General features: G+C 36.8%; 2 protein-coding genes across 2 annotated transcripts; one reads left to right on the plus strand and one right to left on the minus strand.

The window, feature by feature from the left end:
• The first annotated feature begins 3,301 nt into the window (after window positions 1-3,301).
• LOC113359364 lies at window positions 3,302-5,466 on the plus strand. The gene is made up of 5 exons (XM_026603011.1): window positions 3,302-3,485; window positions 3,585-3,834; window positions 3,903-4,055; window positions 4,199-4,431; window positions 5,222-5,466. The coding sequence occupies exons 1-5, from the start codon at window positions 3,302-3,304 to the stop codon at window positions 5,464-5,466; spliced, it is 1,065 nt and encodes a 354-aa protein (XP_026458796.1).
• Window positions 5,467-5,829: 363 nt separating this feature from the next.
• On the minus strand, window positions 5,830-9,138 carry LOC113355995 (26S proteasome regulatory subunit S10B homolog B-like). The gene is made up of 10 exons (XM_026598988.1): window positions 8,983-9,138; window positions 8,294-8,413; window positions 7,991-8,127; window positions 7,699-7,860; window positions 7,514-7,600; window positions 7,345-7,431; window positions 7,101-7,238; window positions 6,773-6,964; window positions 6,591-6,689; window positions 5,830-6,311 (listed from the first exon to the last, which is right to left on the minus strand). The coding sequence occupies exons 1-10, from the start codon at window positions 9,074-9,076 to the stop codon at window positions 6,237-6,239; spliced, it is 1,191 nt and encodes a 396-aa protein (XP_026454773.1). The 5' UTR covers window positions 9,077-9,138; the 3' UTR covers window positions 5,830-6,236.
• Between the last annotated feature and the right edge of the window lie 17,011 nt (window positions 9,139-26,149).

The raw sequence follows: 26,149 nt of genomic DNA on the forward strand, positions 1-26,149 counted from the left end.
GTATTCCGAGTCTCGATGTTTGTGGTTTCATCATTTTTCAAATGACTTCGATGACTTCACCCACCAAGAAGTTGGGTTTCCCTTGCTTGATTAGTCAAATTTACCGTGAACGTGGTTTTGATCCAATTGGAAATTCCCTTGGAGCTCCCAAACGTGTTCGTCCCTGTACTTTCAAACGTATAAGGGAGAATGTGTGCAAAAGACAAAGAGATGATTCCCTTGACGGTTCTTGTGATCCTACCACCTTGAGTCTTCTTCAAAAAATTCACAAGGGTGTGTGTAAGGTCAATTCAAGGGTGAAGTGCGTGCAAGAACAATTGTCTTTGGTTGCAACTAAGTTTCCCGAGATCAAGGAAGATTTGAACATAATTCAAGCATCTTGGATTGTTTCCGATGATGAAGATAATAAGTAAATTTTTTAGCTTATTGATTTTATTTGTCTAGTAAATCTTCTGATGAGAATTTTATTTCTTGTGTTTTTTAAGAAGAATAACTAGAGTTTGGAATAACCATTATTGTGATTACACATAGCTATGTCCAACGTTTTCATTTTTATTTTGTTTAGGTTTATTTGGTTAAATTCTAAAATTGTTTGAAGATGATTTTTGCAGTATTAATCTTTATGGTTTTATATATTGCAATTTTTTATGGGATATGTGTGTTTGCGTCCGTGAACTATGATTCTCCCATACTTTGTCAAAAGATAAGTCTTTCACATGTCGATATGCAAGTGTTGATAAAAGAATGAATGAACTTTTGACATTACAATTTTTTTTAAGCCTATTGTATGTCATTATGCAAATATTGATGGAAGATAGGATGGACTTTTGTTTACGAGGATTATGTCTATTGTATGTCATTATGCAAATAGTGATGGAAAATAGAATGAATCCTTGTTTATTCCGCAGTATTGATCTTCCCTGATCCATATTTTTGGTTATATACTGTGCGGCTCCATAAGTTCTCTTATGTTGAGCATTTTCGATTAAATTAATCATGGATTTTCTTATGGTTAATTTAATTGAGTATTTTGGATTCAAATTCATATTAGTATGTGATTTGTTATGTCCAAAGAAATCCTTCTTTTCTTATGAAAGTAAAGTCGCTCTTGTTGTTCTTTCGGGAATGACATTTTATGGGGGAGAGTTCTTAATTAAACTTGTGCTTAATTGCCAAATCTTTGTGGGGAGTGCAGCTGTGGGATATTATAGGGGTTATCTTGTATCTTTATAAACTCCTTGATGAATGCATTTAGCTTCGGCTATATGATGGCATCTAAAAAGTTGATATGTGCTTTCTTTTTGTCATGAAATGTCTCTATGGAAATTTCATTAAGATGCCACTAGTTTTCGTACCTTTGCCAATTTTATTGACATAAAGGGGGGAGGATTAATGTGTAGTTCACACTACAAATACATATGGTTTTCGCATCATTATGTAAGGGGGAGTGGTTTCCATGTGAGATGGAGTATTGACTAGGGGTGGGGGTGTGGGGTGATACATATCACCATAGTATTGTTGTCGAAGTTGTGATACAATTGAACTTTGATGTTGTGTAATAATACTATGACATTGTGTAACAATAATTGAGAACTCTTATTTTCTCATTGTTAGAGCTACGGATTTTCAATAACGATGATGCTAAACTTACAACCTTTGGAATCATTGGAGTATATTTCGAGTAATGTTGAAGAACCAAGGAGATCATGCATGTGGAAGAAAAGCTACAAAGGTTTATTTATTTATTTTGTATTCCATATGTATTGATAGTTTTGTTAACTAAAATTAACAAAGGGGGAGACTGTTAGAGAACTGCTCGGTCGAATGTGAGATACAAGAGGCTTCGAATAATATGATCCATGTTGTTACAAAAATTCATCCATCTAAACCTGAGGAGCTTATCACCTTCATGTATGGTTCAACCTATTTGGATAATAAAAAAGAACAGTGGGCATTCATGAAAAGAATTAGTGAAAACATTATGCAACGTTGGTTAGTTATAGGTGATTTAAATGTTCATTTACATATTCTAGTAGTGCTACTACAGAGGATAAGTATGTACAAGGAAAAATTAATTCATGTTGTCTTATGGACCTAGGTTTTGTAGGGAGAAATTTTACTTGGTCTAGCAATAAATTTGGCACTGATAAGAGGAAATCTAGGATTGATATGGATTTAGGTAACCTGGAATGGACTAGAAATTTTCCTCAAGCTAAACTCTTTCACTTAGTTCAAGCTGGATCAGATCATTGTCCCATCCTCCTTACTTCTGAAGAAGAATCTAGAAATAGTTGGAGACCTTTTAAATTCTTTTCCATGTGGATAAAATATTTTTCTTTCAGATCTCAACTTGAAATTGCTTGAAATTTGGATGTTAATAGCTCCCCAGCATTTCAATTGTCATATAAACAACATTGCACTAGAAAAGACTTTCCCTCTGGAATAAGGTTGAGTTTGGTGATATTGATAGAAACATAAATTCTTTGCAACGCCAGTTGCATTTAGTTCAAAAAGAGAACTTCTCTAGTACTCAGCATGATAGAATTGTTAATATCACTAAGAATTTGGATAACTGGTTTAGTATTCAATCTGAATTTTATAAACAAAAATTTGGAGATAAATTCATTACTGAAATGGACAATAATACCAAGTATTTCCACACCCTTGCTAATAGAAGAATGTTCAGGAAAAACATTGACAGTTTGTGTGATGATAATGGTGTTTGGCATAATGATAGAAATGACATATCTAATATGCTTGTTTCCCATTTTAGTGTTGTGAGTAACACGTCTAAATCCTTCTTTTTCTGACAATAATTTTGATATTATTCCTAGCATAATTTCTGTCCAAGATAATATCAATCTCACTAGAACACCATCTAGTGATGAAATTCACCTTACTTTGAAACATATGACTGCTTGGAGCTCTCCAGGTCCTGATGGCTTTCAAGCTGGCTTTTATCAATCTAACTGGAACATAGTTGATAACTCTGTCGTGGAAGTTGTTCAATTTTTTTTTTGAAAATGGATATATGCCCACTGAATTCAATAGGATTTTTCTATCTTTGATCCCTAAAACTGATGATGCTAAGAGTCCGGTAGATTTTAGACCAATTGGTCTGTGTAACACTATCTATAAGGTGATTTCTAAAATTCTAGTTGATAGAATTAAATTTCATCTCAAGCACTTGATCTCACCCTATCAAGCTTCTTTTGTTCCTAGGAGAGCAACTCATGATAACATAATAGTGGCTCATGAGGTGATTCACACCGTGAAGCATAAAGAAGGTTATAGTAGAACTATGGCTGTAAAACTTGATCTTTCTAAGGATTTTGATAGACTAGATCGGTCTTTTTTACTAGGTGTCCTTAAAAAATTTGGTTTTGATGATAAATTCTGCAAGTATATTGATCAATGTATATCTACCACTCAGATTACCATCCTCTTGAATGGTTCTCCTAGTAATAGTTTCACTTCTACTAGGGGTATAAGGCAAGGGGATTTATACCCTTACCTATTTATTCTTGGCATGAAATTTCTTCCGAGACTTCTTTTGAATGCATAAACTAATCATATGATTTCAGGTGTTAAAGCTGCTAGAAATGCTCCAGGTATCACCCATATTATGTTTGCTGATGATATTCTCACCTTCACTAAGGCGAATATGCATAACATAGCAGGTATTATGAATGTTTTAGATCAATTTGGTAAGGTCTCTGGTCAAATGCTAAATCTTGGTAAGTCCAGTGTTTATTTCAGTAACAATATTACCCCTGGTGCTAGACATGATCTTGCTAAAGAGCTTAACATGTCTGAGATGTTGGATACTGATAAGTATTTGTGTGTCACTCTCCTTTTAGGTCAAAAGCTTTCAAATCTATCATGCATTCCTTTGTATCTAGGCTTAAGATTTGTAAAGGGAAGACTATGAATCATTCTGCTAGGTCCATTATGGTTAAACATGTTCTTAATGCTTTGCCAGCACATCAAACAGGGAGTTTTAGAATTCCTAAAAACATGATTGCTCAAATGAACACAATTGAGAGACAATTCTGGTGAGGTTATAAAAACAATAGAGGTATCAATTTTATTGGTTGGGATAAGCTTAGTATTCCTAAAGCCTTGGGGGGTTAGGTTTTAGAAATCTTGAACATTTTAACACGGCATTACTTACTAAACTTCCGTGGAAAGCTTGTAGTGATGAGGATGCCCTTTGGTTGCAAATTGTTAGAGCTAAATATGGAAGATATGGTAGTATTCTTCATTTAGACAAACTCAAAGATAAGTGCTCTTGGCTCTGGGGAAGTATTTATTCTGTTCTTGAAGTAGTCCACCTCCGCTCTATGTGGGCAGTTAGGTGTGGTACTAAAATTAACATTTGGTTAGATTGCTGGGTTACTGGTTATAATAGCCCACCTGTTCCAGTTACTGGTTTTTCTAGCATGTTTTTTTTATAATCTTGTATGTGATTTATTTCTACCTGACACTAGAGTTTGGAATATTGATCTCATTAACTCTTTATTTTCTTCGGATACTGCTAATGCGCTATTCTCAATATGAGAATTCCTCCTTCTGGTGAGGATTCCCTTTTATGGAAACCTGATAGAAAAGGAAAGTTTTCCAGTCAAAAATGCCTACAATACTATTTGCAGCAACTGTGTCAATGATCATGTTCATAGGGACCTTATTCCTAGCCATTCTGGAAAAACCTTTGGCATGTTAGAGCCCCTCACATAGTTTAATTGTTTGTTTGGAAATGTCTGAAAGATATAGTGCCCACTAGAGATAAAATTGCTAGATACAAACAAGATATCGAGTTGCATTGTAGTCTATGCAATAATAGTATAGAAACTGTTAATCATTTGTTTATGGAGTGTACTTTTTACCAGAGCTGTATGGATGGGTATGGGTGTGAATATCTCTGCCGCTATACATAGCTTTACTACTTTTCATAATTGGGTTATAACTTGGTTTACATCTAATGATATGCACTTGAATGATAGTTTTATGGATCATGAAAGAAGTATTTGCATATTAATGTGCGCGGTTTGGCATATTTGGAAGGACAGATGTAGCTTGGTGTTTCAGAACACTAAACCTAATCCACAAGGAATAACAATAATCAGGATACATAATTTAATTCAGCAATGCAATCTTACTATTTCAACTAGTAGCATAAATATAAATTCTGCTATCCTGATCAAACAATGATTCCCACCAGACAAGGAATTTGTAAAGATTAATTTGGACCCTTCATATATATCTGACACCAAAAAAGGTAGTATTGGCCTAGTTGTTCGTGATTTTGCAGGGCAATGCTTAGGAGTTAAAGGATTCAAGCTGGAAGAGGAGGTGGATGCGGAATTCGGAACTGAGGTGGATGCGGAATTCGGAGCTGAATACTTTGAATGCAAATCTCTAGAGAAAGCTGTGGAGTGGATTGAAGAAAGTTGTGGAGTGGATTGAAGAACTGGGATACATTCAAGTCGTTTTTGAGATGGATTGTGAGACTGTTGTGATCTCTATTGACTCTCACGAGTTGCAAGTTCACTGGTTCAATCAAGGCTTAATTTCTGCAATTAAAAACAATTTCTCGAGTAATAAGTTATGGTTTTGTAAGTTAGTTAATAGGCTGGGAAACATCGTAGCTGATGCCTTAACAAAAAAAGCTAGAATAGAAGACAGAAACTCTTGTTTCTTAAGTAATTATCCAACTAACATAATCAAATGGATAGAAGAAGACTATGTAACATGGACATTTACCACCAGTTGATCAATAAATTTCTTTTAGTATCAAAAAGAAAGAAAAAAAAAATGAAAGTGATGGAATTAGTCAAGGTCTTTGACCCCTCATACCTATAAATCAGATAGATTCTTTTACTATTTTTAGGTAATTACAATCGACTCGTCTTTATGTCGTCCAACTCATCCAGCACGCCTAAATCAGCGTGTATATAATACAGCCATTAAAAGAAAGGAAACAAAGTAGAAGAAGAAGTTACTGCTGATAAGTCTTCCAGTGAGGAGCCCAAGTAAACGTAATTGCGAAGTTCTTATGCGCTTTAGGGTACTTACTAACCTTGACTTGCAATCTTGGCTTAACACGGCCCAACCACATCCTTGCACAATTCAAGGGTATTAAGGAGAAGGGGACAAAAAGAAAGAGAGATATGGTGCACTGCCCGGCATCCATGGCTTTCATATTTAGACAACAAAGAGCATGAAGCTTCCTCCAATTAGTCATTTCCAAAGTCCGCGTTGTAATGTGCACTTGACTCGAGCTTCTTTGCTTCGTTCAGTTTTCGCACCGCCTGAAAACAGAATTATTTAATATGAGAAATCACTTGCACTAAATGTAATTGAAATACCATATCGAGAAAAATAAAGAGGAAACTCAAAATGGTAACTAGACAAGGCTGAAAACAATGATAACATAGGAAGCATTGGAGATAAACTGCTCCGGGTTTGAACAAGGTTCCCATAAAACCCTTGCCAAAGCCTCTCAGTTGCATAGTTTTATTTATCACACCACAGTACACAGGAAGATAGGATTATTTAAAAAAAAAAATTTTAACTTAGACAAGACTTACTTTCATGAAATCTTCGTGAATGACATAATCACGTTCAGCACGGATTGCAAACATCCCAGCTTCAGTGCAGACATTCCTTAAATCAGCCCCATTAAAGCCCTGGGAAAGAGTTCAACAGTTTCAAAGGTTGATTTGGCTACTTCAATGAGATTTTATAAGAAAATTTATGAGAGGGATCAGACCTCAGCCAGTTTTACAACTGCTTCATAGTCAATTTCGCCGTGTTTGGCGATCCCAGCAGCATGGATCTTCAAGATTTCCATCCTAGACTGTTCATTAGGCAATAGGATCTCTATCTTTCGGTCAAGTCGCCCTGGACGAAGAAGTGCGGGATCCAAGACATCAGGTCTGTTCGTCGCCATAATCATTTTAACCTATACATCCATTTCAAAACAATGGGAGGTTGTAATTTATCACCTGCGGTCACTCGAGAAAAACAATGGCAGTTGAAACCGCCATAGCAGTATTTCAACTGCTTTCAAAGATAAAGACCATTGTCTATGCGCATACCTTCCCTAGTTGGTCAAACCCATCAAGCTGATTAAGCAATTCCATCAATGTTCTTTGGATTTCACGATCAGCACTGGTACCCTCGCTGAATCGGCGACCTCCAATGGCATCGATTTCATCCATAAATATGATGCAAGGCTTAACAAGAAAACACCAAATATCAGATGCTCAGGACACTTTTTGGTCTGGATTGAGGCTAATCAATAATATGTCATGATTGATTCACATAAGACTTTGGCCTTACCTGATGATCACGTGCATAGTTAAACATCTCACGAATCAATCTTGCACTTTCACCTATGTATTTATCAATTATAGCACTTGAGACAACCTACAGTCAAAAGATTCGTATTAATCAAAGGAAAACATAAAATTTTTGGATGCGTTGTAGAATGAAATGAAAAAATGCAAACCTTTAAAAAGTTGGCATCTATGTTACTGGCAATAGCTCTGGCTAATAGTGTCTTGCCTGTTCCAGGTGGCCCATAGAGAAGAACACCCTGCATATCGAGATTAAAAACATTGAGAGTGCAATTCTTCACAATTGGAGTAAAAAGCAAAACAACCCATGCAGAAACTAAAATATAGTGCACATTACCTTGGGGGCCTTGATACCAACCCTAAGGAAGAGTTCGGGGTTCATAAGTGGCAGCTCAATAGATTCTCTTAGTTCACGGATCTGATCCGACAATCCACCAACAGCTGAGTAGCTAATGTTACCAGGATCTTCATGAAGCATGTTATAAACAACTGGATCAACCTGAGATCAAAATAATGCAGATAGGATCAATAATCTACCAGCATTCCAGTTGGATTGATTATTTTAATTTTGCATCAGTGAGAAAAGATAACCATTTTATTATTTTAACTAATACAGAACAATAACTTACTTCACGTGGAAGGGCACGCATGATTGTGAGAGTTGTCATATCAAGAACGACCCTTGTTCCTGCTGTAAGCTTTTCCTTATCTACTTTATTGCGGCAACCAACAACGTACCTGGGGCCACTGCTTGCTTTAACTATCACTGGAACATAACAACATTATCAGTTAATTACTTTGCTGTCTCACAGATGTCCCATCTGATGGGGTAACAGACATAAATCCAACAAAAAATGTAGCTCCACATGTACAGATACAACTGATGGGGTAACCCAGAAGCCCCATGACGATGGAAAAGAAAAGGAACTTACAGCGTTCATTGTCAAGAGGTCGCAGAACTTCTCCTATTATTTGCCCAACACTCTGAAGGGACTTCAGATCATCTTCAGTTTTAGCATACTCCTTCTTGGAACCTCTTAAAGTCTCCCTTGCTGCGCATATATAAATTCATTATAAGTTTCAAATATGACCATAGCAAGCCGACATAAATGTTACGATGCAATATGTAGACATCAACTATTCACAAAATCAGTTCTCTATCAAAATAACACACTAAACCTCTCGCATGAAATTTGACATTCGAAAGCTATTGGCAACAAGTAGCTCGTAGTTAGTTATGCACAGCATCAAAAGGTCAGTATACTACTCAGCTCAAACTGATGTCTAACAATCATTGTTAACAATCAACCCCTCCTTTCTATTATCCCCAAAAAATTCTTCTTTTTACCCTCAAAAAATAAGTGTTGCTTCGCCTAGCATTACCAGGTAAATCATGGGTTCAGTAATAAAAGTCTATCAACACACCTACCACCACCATTCAAAATTCAGCTCATATGTTAACATCGAAACAGGGAATCAAACAAGTAATAATTTTAACTAAGATCTACACAGTCAGAATTAGGGTTCTTAATTTTCAACAATTTCACAGATATAAAAACCCTAAAACAGCAACCAAAGTGAAAGTAAAGTTAGGGGTTTTGTAAAAATCAACAAAACGAACCTGTTCTAACTCTTGATTCAAGCTCTTTGTGATGCAAGAGCTTCTTACGGTAATCTCTACCAGCAGCCTTACGCCGTTCATCTTCTCCTTCCATCCTCTACTTTGAGGTTTGCTGGTAATGGAGATCAAATCTCCCTAATTTTATTTTGATCTATTAAATTAGGTAAAATCAGCGACGGGCCTAGCAGGGGGCTAACCCGGGCTATAGCCCGTCCCTATTTTTGGCCAAAAATATATCATGTAGGAGAGGTTGTTAAAAGGGGAAATTAGGCATGCCCAAAACGTATATTATTCTTATTGTCAACACTCGTTATGCAGCCAGCAAAAAAAATGTATAACATAACCATAAAAGATGCATAACACGTTATGCAGCTGTATTTTTGTACACGCATCCATTATTTTGGTTATGCAACCACTAAAACGATGTATATATTTAAAAAATAACATTCCAACAAAAAAAGAATGCGCAACGAATTATGCGACCATCACAAAGGATGCGTAGCTTCTTATCCAACCATATCTTTGTTCATGCATTCACTAGTTTCGTTATGGAACCACTAAAACGATGTATATGTCTAAAACATAAAATTCCATTCAAAAAAAAGACGTGTCACGAACTATGCAGTCATTTTATCAGCTGCATAACAGGTTATGAATCCATGTTTATACATGTTTTATTTTAGTACTTAGTAAAAAAAATTGACGCATAATGCGTACGCAACCATATTTTTCCATGCGTATCAAGTTATGCATCCATTTTCTCAGACATACAAAAAATTATGCAACAACTTTTATATTTCAGTACTAACAAAAAAAAATGCACAATGTGTTATGCAGTTACTTTATCTAGTGCATGACAGGTTATGCAGCTGTTTTTCTGGTTGTTTTCAGTGTTAACAAAATAATTGTTGCATAACACGTTATGCATCTATTTTCTCAGATGCATAACAGATTATGCATCGATTTTATCGGATGTATAATAAGTTAAGCATCGGTTTTATCGAATGCTTAACAAAATATGCATCCATTTTATCGAATGCTTAACAGATTATGCATCCATTTTTGTAACTGCATAACCAATTTGGCAACTACACATGCAGTAACATAAACACCTTAAAAACAAGATATAGAAAGAAAAAAAAAACATGTAAAAAGCTTGTAACGGAAGCATAAATAAAATGCCAAATCTGCCTCCCTGCTGAGTTGGATAGATGATTGAAATGTTGAAGCATTTAAGAACAAGTTGATGATGTCCGATGCCAATAACTGACTAACCTCTGTGGCATACATGTATAAACAATGGAAGTTCCTGAAATACAAAAAGAGCTCCAAACAGAAGAGTCGTGGTTAGATTCTCAGGTTGATGGAGCGTTAGAGGTAAGAGGAATATGCAACAAGTGAAGAACATTGTTTATATTGAAAAAGTGGGGGTACAACAACCACACCCAATATTTCGCTTAGCAATCTGTATGGACAAACTCCAATATACTTTCTAGAGAATCAACTAGACAGTCAGACTCAACCTTGATAAAAGTATATCAAAGAGTTTATATCTCAATCTCTCAATTTGATCTTTACTCAAGCAAATAGAAATCTGCGAGTCTTTATCAAAGAGAGATAACTTGGATGGTACCAAAGACCAATATCCAAGTATCAATCAATTTAAATCAACAACCAAAAGGTCGGATATTCTAATTGATTGAACAACGCACAACCTGTGATATTTCAATTATATAACAAAATATAACGCGGAAAAGAAATAACACAGACACCAGAATTTTGTTAACGAGGAAACCTCAAATGCAGAAAAACCCCGTGACCTAGTCCAGATTGAACATACACTGTATCACACAAAAAAGTCTACGGTGATAGATAAATCCGTCTCCCACAAATATACCTATGAGTTTTGTTCCGTCTTTTGATAAATCAAGGTGAACAGGAACCAATTGATAAACCAGACTTATATTCTCGAAGAAAAACCTAGTATTATCAATCACCTCACAATAATCCTAATCGACGCAGCGAAAAATATATTGTGGAATCACAAACGACGAGACGAAATGTTTGTGATTACTTTTCTATCTTGCCTATCGAAGATGTAAATCTCGAGCCAATTATTACAATCGTATTCGTAACGATAGAAGATGCAAGATCAGATCACACAACTATAAGAAAAGTAGTATCGGTCTGGCTTCACATTCCCAATGAAGTCTTTAAGTCGTTAAACTAGTTTAGAAGAAGAAACCAAAGGTTAAAGGAGAATCGACTCTACCTATGCAACTAGTATCACACGCAAGGTGTGGGGATTAGGTTTCCCAGTTGCTAGAGTTCTCCTTTATATAGTCTTTCAAATCAGTGTTTGCAATCAATGTTAGCTTGGTAACAAAGCATTCAATATTCACCGTTAGATGAAAACCTGATTAGATTCAAGCTAATATTTCTCAACCGTTGGATCGAAAATTTAGCTTGTTACACACAAATGAAATGTCCAATTTTGGGTTTATGAGTCGTTCCCAAATATTAACATTTGTTGGTTCAACAATAGTTAACCAAATGGTTAGCCATATGATTACTTTCATATCCACCATATTCTTCTTCACCGTAACTAGTCCAAATGACTCAAATGAACTAGTTATAGAGTTGTTCAATTGCTTAGATCTTATGTAACTACACAAGACACAATCGAAGCAAAAACGATTTGATTCACTCGAAACGGTTCATGAACTTTATATCCCGGTTTGCAAAAGCATTCCTTAGTTTATATAAACATGAGTTCAAGAACAACCGGTTTTAGATATAACCTGCTCAAGTTCGCGGACTTAAGCTCACGGAAGGAGTTCACAAACTCCAACAGAAACTCTCGGGTCGAGAACTTCCGCCAGTTCGCGGACTTGGCTCACGCCACATTCTGTTTCTCTTGATCAACAAAGTTCGAAAACTTTGGTTCGAGGAATAAGGACTTATACATATATGTGTTTCCACAATAATGCTTATATCCTACCAATGGTTATGTAATCTAAACTCTCATTTCAATCATTGAAACATTCTCAAATGACGTTATATAGCCGTTATTCACATATCATTTTTCGTCAGAGAAATTTCCAAAGTGATTGAAACATAACATGACATTCGTCACTAGGTAAAGATGAATTTTTCTAAAGCGAAAGCTTACCAACACATATTTCGAGAAATAGATAGGCGAGTTACACTCGGCTCGAAATAGAAAATGTGTGTAATTAAAGTCTATACATCAGCACGACTTTTGTCTCAAGAGTAGGAGATAGAGTAAATAGACTTTTGAGTGACAGATAAGTTCAAGTATCCACATACCTTTTAGTCGATGAAGATCCACCAGTTCCTTTTTTAGTCCTTCATCTTGTATGATGATTGCCATGGAGTCTTGAGCTCAACTACACTTTTTATCCTAGTCCGAGACCTTTAGCTATGAAGGCTAGAAATCAAGACTTATAGTTTTGATCACTAACATTTACAAACATGCTTGAGATAGCAACGCATGCGAGTTCGACCGAGCAATGCTCTAACAATCTCCCCCTTTGTCAATTTTAGTGACAAAACTATTAATACATATGGAATAAAAAAAATTAACTTTTGTAGCTCCTATTCCACATGCCTAATCTTCAACATTACTCGAAATCTTCGTCACTTCCAAGTACTCCAATGATCACAAAGGTTGTAAGTTTAGCATCATCGTTGTTGAAAATCCGTAGCTATAACAACGAGAAAACAATAGTTCTCAATCATCGTTATACAGTGTCATAGTATCATTACACAGCGTCAAAGTCCAATTGTATCACAACTTCAACAACAATACTATGGTGATATGTATCACTCCCCCTTAGTCAATACTCCATCTCACATGGAAACCACTCCCCCTTACATAATGATTCGAAAACCATAAGCATTTGTAGTGTGAACTACATATTAATTCTCCCCCTTTTTGTCAATAAAATTGGCAAAGGTACAAGAACGGGATCCTAATGAAATTTCCGAAAGAGATATTTCTTGACCAAAAGAAAGTAAAAATATATCATCTTGTTTAGATGCAATCATAAATCCGGAGCTAAATGCATTCATCAAGGAGTTTAAAGATACAAGATAACCCGTAAAATATTTCGTAGCCGCACTCTCCACAAAGATTTGGCAATTAAGCGCAAGTTCAAAAAGAACTCTCCCCCATTAAAATGTCATTCCCGAAAGAACAACAAGAGCGACCTTAATTTCGAAAGAAAAGAAGGATTTCTTTGGACATAACAAATCACATACAAGAATGAATTTGAATCCAAAATACTCAATTAAATTAACCACAAGAGAACCCATGATTAATTTAATCGAAAATGCTCAACATAAGTGAACTTATGGAAACTTAAAAAATACAATTAGATTAGTCACAAGAAAACCCATAATTAATCTAATCGAAATACATAATCAAACTAATCACAAAAGTAATCAATTTAATTGGTCATGCTCGACATAAGAAAACTTTCGGAGCAACAACTAAATAACCAAACAAGATGATTAATTTAGTTGAAAATGCTCGACATAAAGTACCTCATGGAACAACAACATAGCTAATCATAAAAATGACCAACTTGGTCGTTCAATGCTCAACATAAGACACTTTACGGAGCCTCACAGTAATACATAAAATATGGATCAGGGAAGATCAATTACCGCGGAATACACAAGGATTCATTCTATTTTCCATCACTATTCGCATAACGATATTCAATAGACATAATCCTTGAAAACAAAAGATTTTAACCTATATTCCAAAAATAATTGACATAATAGGCTTAACTTTTGTATTTGTCAAAAGTCTATTCATTCTTTTATCAACATATGAATGTCGACATACGAAAGACTTTACTTTTGACAAGATATGGGATAGTCAAGTTCACGGACGTAAACACACAAATACCATAACAATATTGCAACATATAAAATCATAAAGATTAATACTGCAAAAATCTTCCAAAAAAATTTAGAATTTAAACCAATAAATCTAAAAACATGAAGATGAAAACGTTGGACATAGCTATGTGCAAACACAATAATAGTTATTCCAAACTCTAGTTATTCTTCTAATACAAAAATAGAAACATAGAAGATTTACTAGGTAAACAAACTCCTATAGAGAACATGATCTGAAAAACACTAGATCCGATTAGCAACCAGAGATTGAACATAGACGAGCTCATCAGATGTTTTCTTCAGTTCGTTTTTCAAAAACTCAAGATTCCTTGTTGCAATTCCGAGTTGTTCACGAACGACTTCAAAATATTGAAGAAGATTTCCTACCAGTTGTGATGATATTTGAACTGGTAGCTTGTTTTCATGATCAATGGCATGAAGGCATGTTATGAAAACAGGATTCTCATGAAACTCGATAGTCTTCCCCTTCTTGACTTCATCATCTTCGTTTCCTCCATTCATTGTGCACACCAAATCGGTAAACCCCTTTGACCTTTCAGAACAGTGTAACACGAGATGACACCCAAGTATAAATAAGTTTCATGAGAAACCCTAGGAAAACTTGTACACGTTCGTGTGGGCCAGGAGTTTGTGCACTGGTGATCACGTCCTTAAGATGCGACCAAAAGAAGAATGGAGTTGGAAAGTCATGACAAATAGTTGAGAACCAACTATTTAGAGGAAGTACACGCAAACAGGAAAAAATTCTCAAGGATGAAAGATCATGATTATCTACAAGAGAAAAACTGGAGCGAAGCTCAACAGATTTTAAAGATCAAAAACAAGAAGAGAGAACACACAACCTTGACAGCACTTCTCAAGACACACTTCTTGAGAACAATGAGAATCCTTCTTAATTAAAAGAGGCATGCTGTATTGGAAAGTCATGGTGTATTAGGATGAGCATTTTGCTCATCGATTTTTACTTCTTCTTGTTCTCCTTCAGAAGGATTTAGAGACAAATCACATGACATAGTTGAAGGAGTTTTATTAAGAGAGGAACTAGGAGTACCTAAGTCAATTTCTTTATAAGGGTGCACACGGTACGGTTCGGCTCGGTTCTTGCAGAGGTCGAGTACCTGTACCTCCCTAGCCTCGGTTCCAAAATTTTGGACCAGTACCTGTACCTTGTACCTCGGTTCCGGTACAATTCGGTACACGTACCGTACCAGGTACGGTTCCGGTATCAGTCGGTACTTTTGTAAAAAACATTCTTGTTCTTTATAATCGAAGATAGATGTAATATTAACAATCCAAAGCTAAATACATAGCAAGTAGAAAGTAGCTGCAACACATAGACATACACAATTACAAACAATAGTCTTAAGACTCTTAAGTAATTTGAATGAAGAACAGAAGGACATTGCAAAGAAAAGATGACTATTCGGCTATTCCAACTCCATGGCAGCACTGGTGGTGGCTATGATAGAACCAGTGGAACTCTGCAAAAAAAAAATTAATAGCAGTTAGTAAGTAATTTGAACCAAAAATAACATTTTTAAGTATATAAGAACATACCAATCACCCAACTCAGAAATATATGAGCAAAATGAAAGAAAAATGAGCAAGCATTTCTATAAAATGCAGATTTGAAAATCCGAAGAAGAGTTTACAGTTTAATACATAAAAGACCAACAAAGTACAAGATACTGCAAACAGAAATGCCTAACACTAATGGAATAAACTGAAACAGGCACCAATTCAAACATGATTTCGATTCACAATCCACAACAACAACAACCATTATCACTTTGCAGATTCAGGATGCCATTTGCATATAAAATACATAAGAAGATTACAAGCCAAAGTGCCAAACTACACACATGTTCATGAATCAGTAAGAGAAACTAGAACATCAAACAAATGCACAAGTCAGATAAGGAATGAGAGAGTCATGGTTTCCAAATTTGCACACACCATATTTGCAGGGAGTGAATGATACAAAGCAAATAATAAGTTTCAGTAAGCAACCATAGTAAAAATCTATCACAAAAGCATCATTTCTCATTATTGTTTCAAGAAACTTAACGCCGACACTAAACCGCGAGTAGAAACAATTACTAATCTCTTTTTTTCTTCCTCCTTGGCTTGTACAACAGATTCGCAAGCACCTTATAAGCTCAAGAAAAAAAAACAGTTCACAGAAATATATATATTTACAAAACAAGGAAGTAAGTACCTTAAAGCTATTACTAACAACGAATTATTTAGTGGCGACAACTTTGTACTACAAATATAACAAAGCTACACTAGATAATACAAGTGTTAACTACAGACACAATTCTAATAAAGCAAAAATGGACACGATGCAACTTGAAAACAAAATAAATGAAAATTTTACATAAAAAATCTACTTAGGAGTTAGGACCTACAAATGCAAATGATGTACACAATCCACTTAGGACCTACACAATTTACTAGATGCATAACATAACAAAGTCACAAAATCTACAAAAAATGGCTTCCCCAAATTTACAAGAAAAGATTTATCTGAGCAACACCATTATAATTATAATTATATGGGCACATAAAGATCATGTTGCTCTGTATCCCAGACCATTTACTTTAACAAAAGGAAAACATCAAGATCCTTGTTGTTGTTATAAAGTTGGATTTAAAGGCTCTAGAATACATTGCTCATAGCAGAGAGCACACTCCACTTATATCCTTAAAATAGACAAGTTAAACTCATTTAAAAATCTCAAATAAAGTCATATACAGTTCCCCAACCAAACCTAAATCAAACAAAAGAAACCCTACACAGCACAGGTAAACAAATTTTAGATATTCTGAATTCCATTACAATATGGTTTAATGAATTTTCACATAAATTTTTTAATTAGCATCTCAAGTCACTAAATTAGAAATCCGAGGATCAAACAAACATAAATACCCTACAAAAATGAGAAATTTCACAGAAACAAAAGAAGATTTCACAAAAATCAATGAGAGATTTTGATGAACTTACCCTTGATTAACAATTTCTGAGCTGGATGGTTCCTTGAATCCTTTCCTTTCGTCTTCTCCTTGGCGTGATATAACCCTATATCAAACCCTAAATTAAATTAATTCAAATCCAAGCAATTGGCCATCAAAAATCACAATAAAAATAACGAATCAAGTTCTGTGAATCACAATAAAACACAATAAATAAAGAATCAGTAAAATTGGAGAGAAAAAAAGCAAAAAAACTTACCCTTGGTTAACAATTTCTGCTTCTTCTTCTCGATCTAGAGGTGGTGTACGTGTAACTGGTGTTCGTGGAATTGAAGTCTAATGGAGAAGAGAAGATTCAGAATAAAACTCTTCCCTGTAACTCTAATGGAGTTCTTCTCCTTCTCTGAGAGAGACAGAAAAAAGAAAGAAGAAAATAAGAAACCCTAGCCTTATGTTCTATATATACCCCTCTAAATCTGATGGCTATTATTAGTTTACTACCTCTAAATCTGATGGCTAGAATTCTTCGGTATATTCGGTCTGGGACGGCACGGGACTTAGGAAGGACCGTGTACCTGTACCTCATCAGCCTCGGTTCCTATTTTTTGGACCGGTACTTGTACCCCCTTCCTCGGTTAGGTACAAAAACATGTACGGTTCCGCCGGTTCCGGGTCGGTTCGGGTTTTCGGCTCGGTTCATGTGCACCCTTATCGCTTTCCATGTTTTTTCGATGCCCCGTTTGAGTCTGTTTATGCTTACCTTAAGTTACGAGACTCGATTATTGATATGTAAGCAATCTGGAGCTGAACTCTTGGAATTGCGGCCTTCTCCAGGGAGTGACAAGAACCATGACTTTTCTTTCTTTCTCCTATGTCTTTTCCTCTTTTCAGAGTAATTTAAGAAGTCAATTACTCTTCGACCATTATTCCTTCTACCATTTTTCGTTTCAAAGGCACAATTAAGAAAAGACTTATCATAGTAGTTTTCTTGATTGTCGAAAGTTCCCTTTACTCCAACAATGTGATAGACGGGTTTGATAACTTCTTTAGACATACATACAAGCATGTTGTGAAGTTTTTCATTCCTCAAACGAAAACGACATCTTTGCTCAGAATGTCCTTTATTCCCACAGTAATAGCAGTTAAAGGAATTATTCTTAATCGTTCTCGTGTGAGTAGATTTGGAAGAAGTAAAATCCTTGTTTTTATCCATATAATCAGCTGCAAAAAAAATTTCACATGAATAATTATCAACAACTTTAACAAAATTTATCTTACTAGTTTTTGGAGCGTCTATTCCTTTATAGCCCAGACCACGTGTATCACGATGTTCTTTACATGCTCCAATCATAGAAGACAAATTTGTAGAGCTAGAATTGAATCTTCTCAGACTCTCTTCCAGTGATTTCACTTTATCAAGAGCAGCTGCAAGGTCAGTCTCCAAGGATTTTTCTTTGGCAAGATGACTGAGTTCTTTGTCATCAAAACATTTTTGTTGAGAATTCATATCTTGCTCCAGCTTCTGCAAGTCTTTCTTTCAACACAAAGAGATTTCAGAGAAGATTATCACATTCATACCTTTTTATGCGTACATCTTCTTCACGATCTTTAACGATAGATTTCAGGAGATTATATCCTCCATCATATCCTTTAAAGAGTTTTCTCAATTTTCTGTTTTCTTGAAAAAGTGGAGTCATGTACTTACTCAAGCAAGTTGTTGACTTCTTTTCTTTCAAAGCATGGTCAAACAACTTGATATATTGAGAGACTTCCTCATCGATACTTTGTCCTTCTTCTGAATCTGACAGTTCATCCAACTTCTCATCAACATATTTTTCCCAGTCAAATGCAGGTTCAGTCAAGGAACCGGAGATAGAGTTTTTCTCAGAAGTTTCAGGACTTTGAAGCTCACCTGAGAGTCTCCGAACTGATGTTGCGTCATTAGAGATAGTACTCTTGTCCATAGAGTCAGATCGCTACAAACACAGACTTGTAAGGTCTTAAACGTGTTTTCCTGCTCTGATACCAATTGAAATAGTGGAGGTACAACAACCACACCCAATATTTCGCTTAGTAATATGTATGGACAAACTCCAATATACTTTCTAGAGAATCAACTAGACAATCAGACTCAATCTAGATAAAAGTATATCAAAGAGTTTATATCTCAATCTCTCAATTGATCTTTACTCAAGCAAATAGAAATATACGAGTCTTTATCAAAGAGAGATAACTTGGATGGTACTAAAGACCAATATCCAAGTATCAATCAATTTAAATCAACAACCAAAAGGTCGGATATTCTAATTGATTGAACAACGCACAACCTGTGATATTTCAATTATATAACAAAATATAATGCGGAAAAGTAATAACACAGACACCATATTCATAATGCAGACCATCTGCTTGAAGTCGATTCATGCAACGTCAAATGAGCGCCAACGAAGCTTCCTCCTCGCTGGAAGATATTCGCGCTGAGATGGTGAACCTTACAACTCAAAATGATATGTATGTTTCTGAGAACTCCATCCTTAATGAAAAGGCCGAGACTCTTTGTTTGCAAGTGGACCGTCGGTCAGTTGAATGCTCCCGTAACGAGGAACTAAACCTCCATCTCCACAATGACAACCTGCGCCTTAAGTCAAAGCTTCAACGGGTCTCTAATTCCCTTACTACCTCGCGGAACCTCCATTCTTCGTGATAGACAACTATGAGAAACTGGAAGAAGATTACGATCGAGTGATCAAAAGCAAAACCGAGCTCTCATCTACTCTTCATAGGTCTCGGAGCACTGTGGACGGTCTAAACTAGGAGATTGATTGTTTAAAGAAAAAGGTGGAACTCTTGCAAGCTAAGTTAGCCACTTCCTCTCGTCCAAAGCCTGCGAAATCCTCTCTTCCGATCAAGCCTGCAAGTCTTCGCGGAAAAGGCGCTCTCGTCATTCAGTCTGACAAGAGCACTTTGAAATCCCCTCATGGTGAAGGTTGGGATAGAATGTATCATGAGTTATGAGTTCAACTTGAAGAGTCCAACCTCCAAGTCGCCAAGCTCGATCATCTATACTCTGATGTTCAGAGTACTTTAAATACTACTATCCTTCAAGCGGAAGGTAGGTTTTAGGTGTATTATTATCTTGTTTGACCCGGCTTACTTCCTTGTTTCTAATGTAGTTTCTCTTGTGTTCGCAGAATCGGATGAGTGTTATAAGAGACAGGTCCTTCGTATCACCAGGGAGAGAGATGAATCTCGTGGTGACGTTTCTCGTCTTAATGAGGAGGTTGAGAACTAAAATGATAATATGGAAGAGATCATCGATTCTTCCAAGAAGGTAGCCAATACGGCCCGTAAAAACACTCAGAGCTATTTAGTTCCATTCTTTAATGACTACTGCGTTGAACATGGCATTCCTCCTCCTTCTTTCCCTTTGGAGGTTTATTCTGATGATGAGAAGCCTCAAGATGAAGTTTTTGATCCTACCAACGAGGAAGCGTCTCTTGATGACAACGAGGAACCAATTATCATTTCCCCTAGCTTTATGCCCGAGAGTTGTCCATGACATGCGTTAGGTCTTACCTCTTGCATTTTTATGCGAACTAAGGTGCATGCCACGGGCTCCCAGCCTTCCTATGCGAAGGTTTTGAGTTTCCCTGGAAACTGTTTATTTCATATTCGTTATTTGCCTCCTAATCTTGAGGTCTCACTGTATTGGGTTACTCGGCGAATATTTGATTCATCAAAATTTCATCAAAATTTTATTGCTATGCTTTTGAAAATTGAGTACATTGATCATTTCATTTTCATCATCAAAATAAAGTGAATACATTTATCTTATCTCGTTGCACCTTTCCTATTCTTCTTCCATACGAATGTGCTCGGCTTGGTAGTTTTTAAACTCATTCATTCGTACTTCATTTCTTATCTTGAATAGTGCGGAGAATAACGTCTGTCCGGTTGATAAAGCATAGATGAATGATCGCACCAACTCCCCTTCCGAGATCCTTCCCTTTAATTCTTTGCATACTGCTTCCCATCTCACGACAAGACTTCGCAAGCTCTTATTCTCTTTTTGCCTTAATGAGAATACCGCTGCTATCTCTGGCCTGCACGGTTCTTTCCTTGAGCATTTTTTTACCATTTCCAAACCACTTTCTATCCTTTCCTTGGGGGTATTGTTTCTTCCTTGAGCAACTGCTATTGATTGTTGCATTCGATATTCCCTTTCTCGGAATTCTCTTCTGTTACTTTTTATGTCCTTCTTCAAATATTCTCGCTCCTTTTGCTCACCTCGTCCCAGGCCTTATCGTTTTTGCACATAATGCCTTTCTTTAGTTCGTGATTCTCCCACATCATATCTCTCCTCCTGCATATCTCTCCCTGCTTGCTTCCTTTTCAAATGATTATTTCTGATAATCATCTTTTCGTTTTTCCTTTCTAACCTTATTCGTTCCCTGACCAGATCCTGTTTCCTCGCCTCTCTTGGTAAAGTTCCTCCTTTAACCGGGCCATCTCCTCCTCTTCGCGACTTTCTTTCAATTTACTCTGTGAATTTTACATTTCAACGCTTTCCTCTGCCTCTTGTCCCTCTGCCTTTTTGCTTCTTGACCGGTTCGTCTTCCCTCTTTCTCGTGGAGTTTGTTTCCCTTTTGTCGTGGGAGTTTCCTTTTTATTCTTTATCATTTCGTTTCCTTCAGCCACCTTCCCCTTATTGGCCTTTCCACCTTGTTTTAGATTGACCCGGCCTCCTTCCTCTGGAGTTGCGTTATTATCTTCCTCGATATGAATTTTTGCTTCATTGGATTCCTCCTCATCCTCCTGCGTTCCACTCAGTTCTTTGCTAGATTCTATCGTAAATACCATCAGCTGTTCGGCTCTTCTTTCTTCGCTGGCTTTCTTCCTTTGTTCCATCTTCTTTATTAACTTCTCCTCGTAGTTATGCACGTATTTTTTTATACATTCTTTTGCATCTATTAGATCTCTTCTTATCTCGCCGATTCCACTTGGCATTGGGAACCGTATCGCCTGGTGATATGTTGACGCGACTCTTTTTATTTCATGTATCCAAGGCAGCCCTATGAGAGCATTGTAGGGAGAATCGACATCTACGACACAGACTGTGACCTTCGTCTCTAGTTCTCCATCGAAAATCTTCACGGTCAATTCCCCTTTCGGCTTGGACGCTACCCCATTGAACCCATATATGTTATATGTAGAAGGTACAAGATCCGAGTCCTTTTATCCCATGGTCCGGAAGGTATGGTAAAAGAGGATATCGACTAAACTCTCAATATCAACTAAGGTTCTGTCTATTTCCTAAATTCTCCTTTCCTCTGCTTGCTCTTCCTCCCATCTGAAATATTTTCCGAATCCCAAGGTCACGACCAAAGGATTTGTGTGCAAAATTTCCCCATCAGGTGCATCCTTTGCCGAGAAGGTTATCTCCCTCTTATGTCATTCCTATAATGGCTCTTTCTTCATGACGCTGAATATTTCATTTCCCTCGAAATACCTCTTGTGTACTCTTTTAAGCACATTGTCATGAAAGTCTTGGAGACTTTTTGCCGCGTGAATTATCGAATTACAGTTTAATTGTTGCTTTCCTCGGTCTATCTCGATCCGGTATATTGTCTGATTCTCACGAGATGTCTGTGGTGGCACATAGCTCTCTAGGAAATGCGTGAGTTTCTTTTGGTCTATCAAGCGAAGTATAATTCGCCGAACGTTCCTGCAATCACCTGTTTGGTGCCCATGGAACCGATGATACTTACATAATTCATGACTTCGAGATCCTGGTGGAGTCTTTCTTCCGAAATTTGGTGGGGGCGGGATTTCCCTGCTAACTCGCTACACACTGTTCTCCATCTCGTGACCAACCCTCGTAAGCTTTCCGTTGGCCTTATCCTCAGGTTGAACAGAGTCTCTATCCCTGGACTCAATAAGTTGTTGCTTATATAAGTCGTCAAGAATATCTTCTGCAAATATTTGAATGATGATATTGACTTTTCCGGGAGTGTATATGGTGGATTTTCGACAAGGGCTAAAATCGTAAAATCATAATTATACGAAGCTCTGATCCAGCAATCAGACGTGAGTATTGAGACACGGGTCTCTCATCGAATTCTCAACAGAGAGTACTTTCTCTCAAAGTACATGTAGATATGTAGTCTCACGACTGGACAACGACATATCTCATGAATACAGAACACTTTCAGTGATTATTTCTATATAGTATCACGAGATGGACGGCTCCTAGACAGCTTTCTCTGCTAGTATAGAGCGATAACATCTTCAGGAACAAACAACGAGTTTACCCTGACTATATAAATGATATGACTTACCGACAAGCTCATATCGGGATAATTAATGCTCCTAGACAGCTTGCTCTGCTAGTATAGAGCCACAAAGTTAATTATTCCTAATTAAGATTAATTCTTCCATGACATTCACTACTGAATTCCCAGAATAATATATTATTGCTCCTATTCCATGGTCGAATCCACGACTGGTCCCATGGAATGGCAATAACAATTGCTCCTATTCCATGGTCGAATCCACGACTGGTCCCATGGAATGGCAATAAACAATTGTTCTGATTCTATGATCGAATCCACGGCTTGATCTCATAGAATAGCAATAACTATATTATCTCATTATTCCGATTTCATGATTGAATCCACAACTGGTCTCATAAATGGTAATAGAAAATCTTAATTACTCCGACTCTATGGTCGAATCTACGATCCCATGGAATGGTAATGCTCACTTTATTATTCTGAATTCGTAGTCGAATCCTCAGATGATCCTATGAATTAATAATAAACATCTTATTACTTAGTTTTGTGAATTATTCTCCACTGAATTCCACAATTAGTAATAAATAATCAACAATCGAGCGTCTGAGCTACCTCTAAGTAAGCCCCGATCCAAATGGTGAAAGTGTGTTCAATGACGATGCACTAACAGTCACCGCACGAACGAGTATTTCAAAATACAACGAAACGATGAACCTATGCAAAATAGGGAAGAAAATAATAAATAATTAAAAATATTGACCAAGATGCTGGGAACACGGACACACGACCAACCGACTGCGTCGTGGTCAGTCCTACGCCAGTTTTTATATTTTTAATACATTATTTTCCATGATTTGATGAAAATTCTCTCATTTGATCAAATCTCATTCGTCTCGAGGAAACTCCTCGGTTTCATGGTATTGTCATAAATCCATAAAAAATAATATAAAATTAAAAAAAGGAGTGTGGAGCGTGACCATGGGCCAACCGGCCATGCCTTGGTCCCAACCGGCCCCACACCTCACGGTTCCTCATTATTGTATTATTATTATTATTTCTCTAATTTCATGAAAAAAACTCCTTGATTTCATGGTATTTTGCACAAATCACCAAATAATAATAAAATAAAATAAATTATGAAAACTTGTGGGACCGGGCCCTGGCTGGCCGGCCATTCCCTAGCCGGTCCCACACGCTCCTTTATTTTATTATTATTTTTATTTTTCATGAATTCATCAAATTCCTTGATTTCATGGTATTTCTCTCAAATTAGGAAAAATTCCCTCAAATCATGAAAAATACTTAAAAAATAAAAAAAATTATGAAAACTCGTGGGACCCGGCCACGCCCGTGTTTTATTATTTTAATATTTCTTGCTTCCTTGAACTCATGAAAACTCCTTCAATTCATGGAAACTCCCTAAATTCATCAAATTTCTTAAAATTCATGAATTCTTCATAAAATCATCAAAAATATTATAAAATTAAGGAAAATGGCACCACGGGACCGTGGTCACGACCGGCCAACCATGTCTTGGCCTCGGCGGTCCCACGCCTCCTTATTCCTTATTTTATAATTATTTTCCATCATCTCATGGTGTTTTCCTCAGTTTCGTCGAAACCCTAATTTTGGCATATTTTCTCGAATGGATGCTCAAATGCACGCCAGAAAATATCAAAATTCTCAGGACTGAGACGCGGACGCCTTGGGGACACAAGCACGCTATCTTGACCGACCAAGATTGGCTCTTTAGCTTACAGAAGCTGGTCCCATCAAGTTTCACAGTTTTGACCTAATTTGCACAATTGCACATATTAGGTCCAAGACTCCTCCAAACACTTTGGATTTTCATGAAGTGATCATCAGGCGGTCACGTGACTACCCAGGGCCGGTTTCATGACCCCATGGTCGGTCCCTCACTCCGTCATAATTAATTAGGTTTTCTCACCTAAGGCTCAGACGAGCATTTTCGAATAAATGATTAAACCAGCATTTAATCATTCTTTCACCAACAAATCGTCAACTATTCAGGAGTTTTTTGTATTTGATCACGTGAGAATATGGACACTACATGGTTCATCCACGATCCATGTAGTCGCTCCCTCCTTCATCCCATGGTTAAACTTTTGACGAACCATGAATTGATCATCAATTGATCAAATTAGGGTTTCTGAATCCAAGGATCATCATTCCAGATTCCAACCTTAATAATTTTACGACGACCTCATGGTCATTAATTTTATTAATTATGCTCGGTTCAACGACCAGCATTCTAATTAATATTTTTGGTACGCTGCCAATAATCCATCAGATGAGCAACACATGCTCAGACGATCAAATATTCAACAATTCATCACATGAGAAACACTTTCTCAGATGATAAATATTTGCTCAAACCAAGGAATATTAGTTCAACAATCAATATTCAACGATCCATCGAATGAGCAATACTTGCTCACTTCATCGTAAGAACTATACCTCTGTCTCATGACATGTTCAATTCATGAGTTTCATAACATCATGTTCAACTCAGCAACTACATGGACTCATCGTCCCATCAAACCACGAAGTCATCAATTGACTAACATACCACGAGACGTCAATCGTGTCACTTTGGGGGGATATCACTTAGGGTTTTGGTCTGGCGGTCTAGGTCACGTGTGTTCAAACACACGATGGAATGTGAGCAAGTCGTGCAATCAATTGAAGGAATTCACGAGGTAGTGGGTGGAAAATCGACCAAGTCTCCACACGTTGAGCAACTGGTTTCAAACACGATCTCCACTTCCCCACTCCTTGATTCCATCAAATGTCACACTTCATGGGGTCATGGTGTCTAAAATTCCAACAATAGAAATAAGTCTCTGAATCATGATTGAGGGATCAGCATCAACAGTATCATCAATCTCACGTCTCATCGACAACACGAGATCATCAACTCATCA

This window comes from Papaver somniferum, chromosome 3 (genome assembly GCF_003573695.1).
Source record: "Papaver somniferum cultivar HN1 chromosome 3, ASM357369v1, whole genome shotgun sequence".
Lineage (NCBI taxonomy): Eukaryota > Viridiplantae > Streptophyta > Magnoliopsida > Ranunculales > Papaveraceae > Papaver > Papaver somniferum.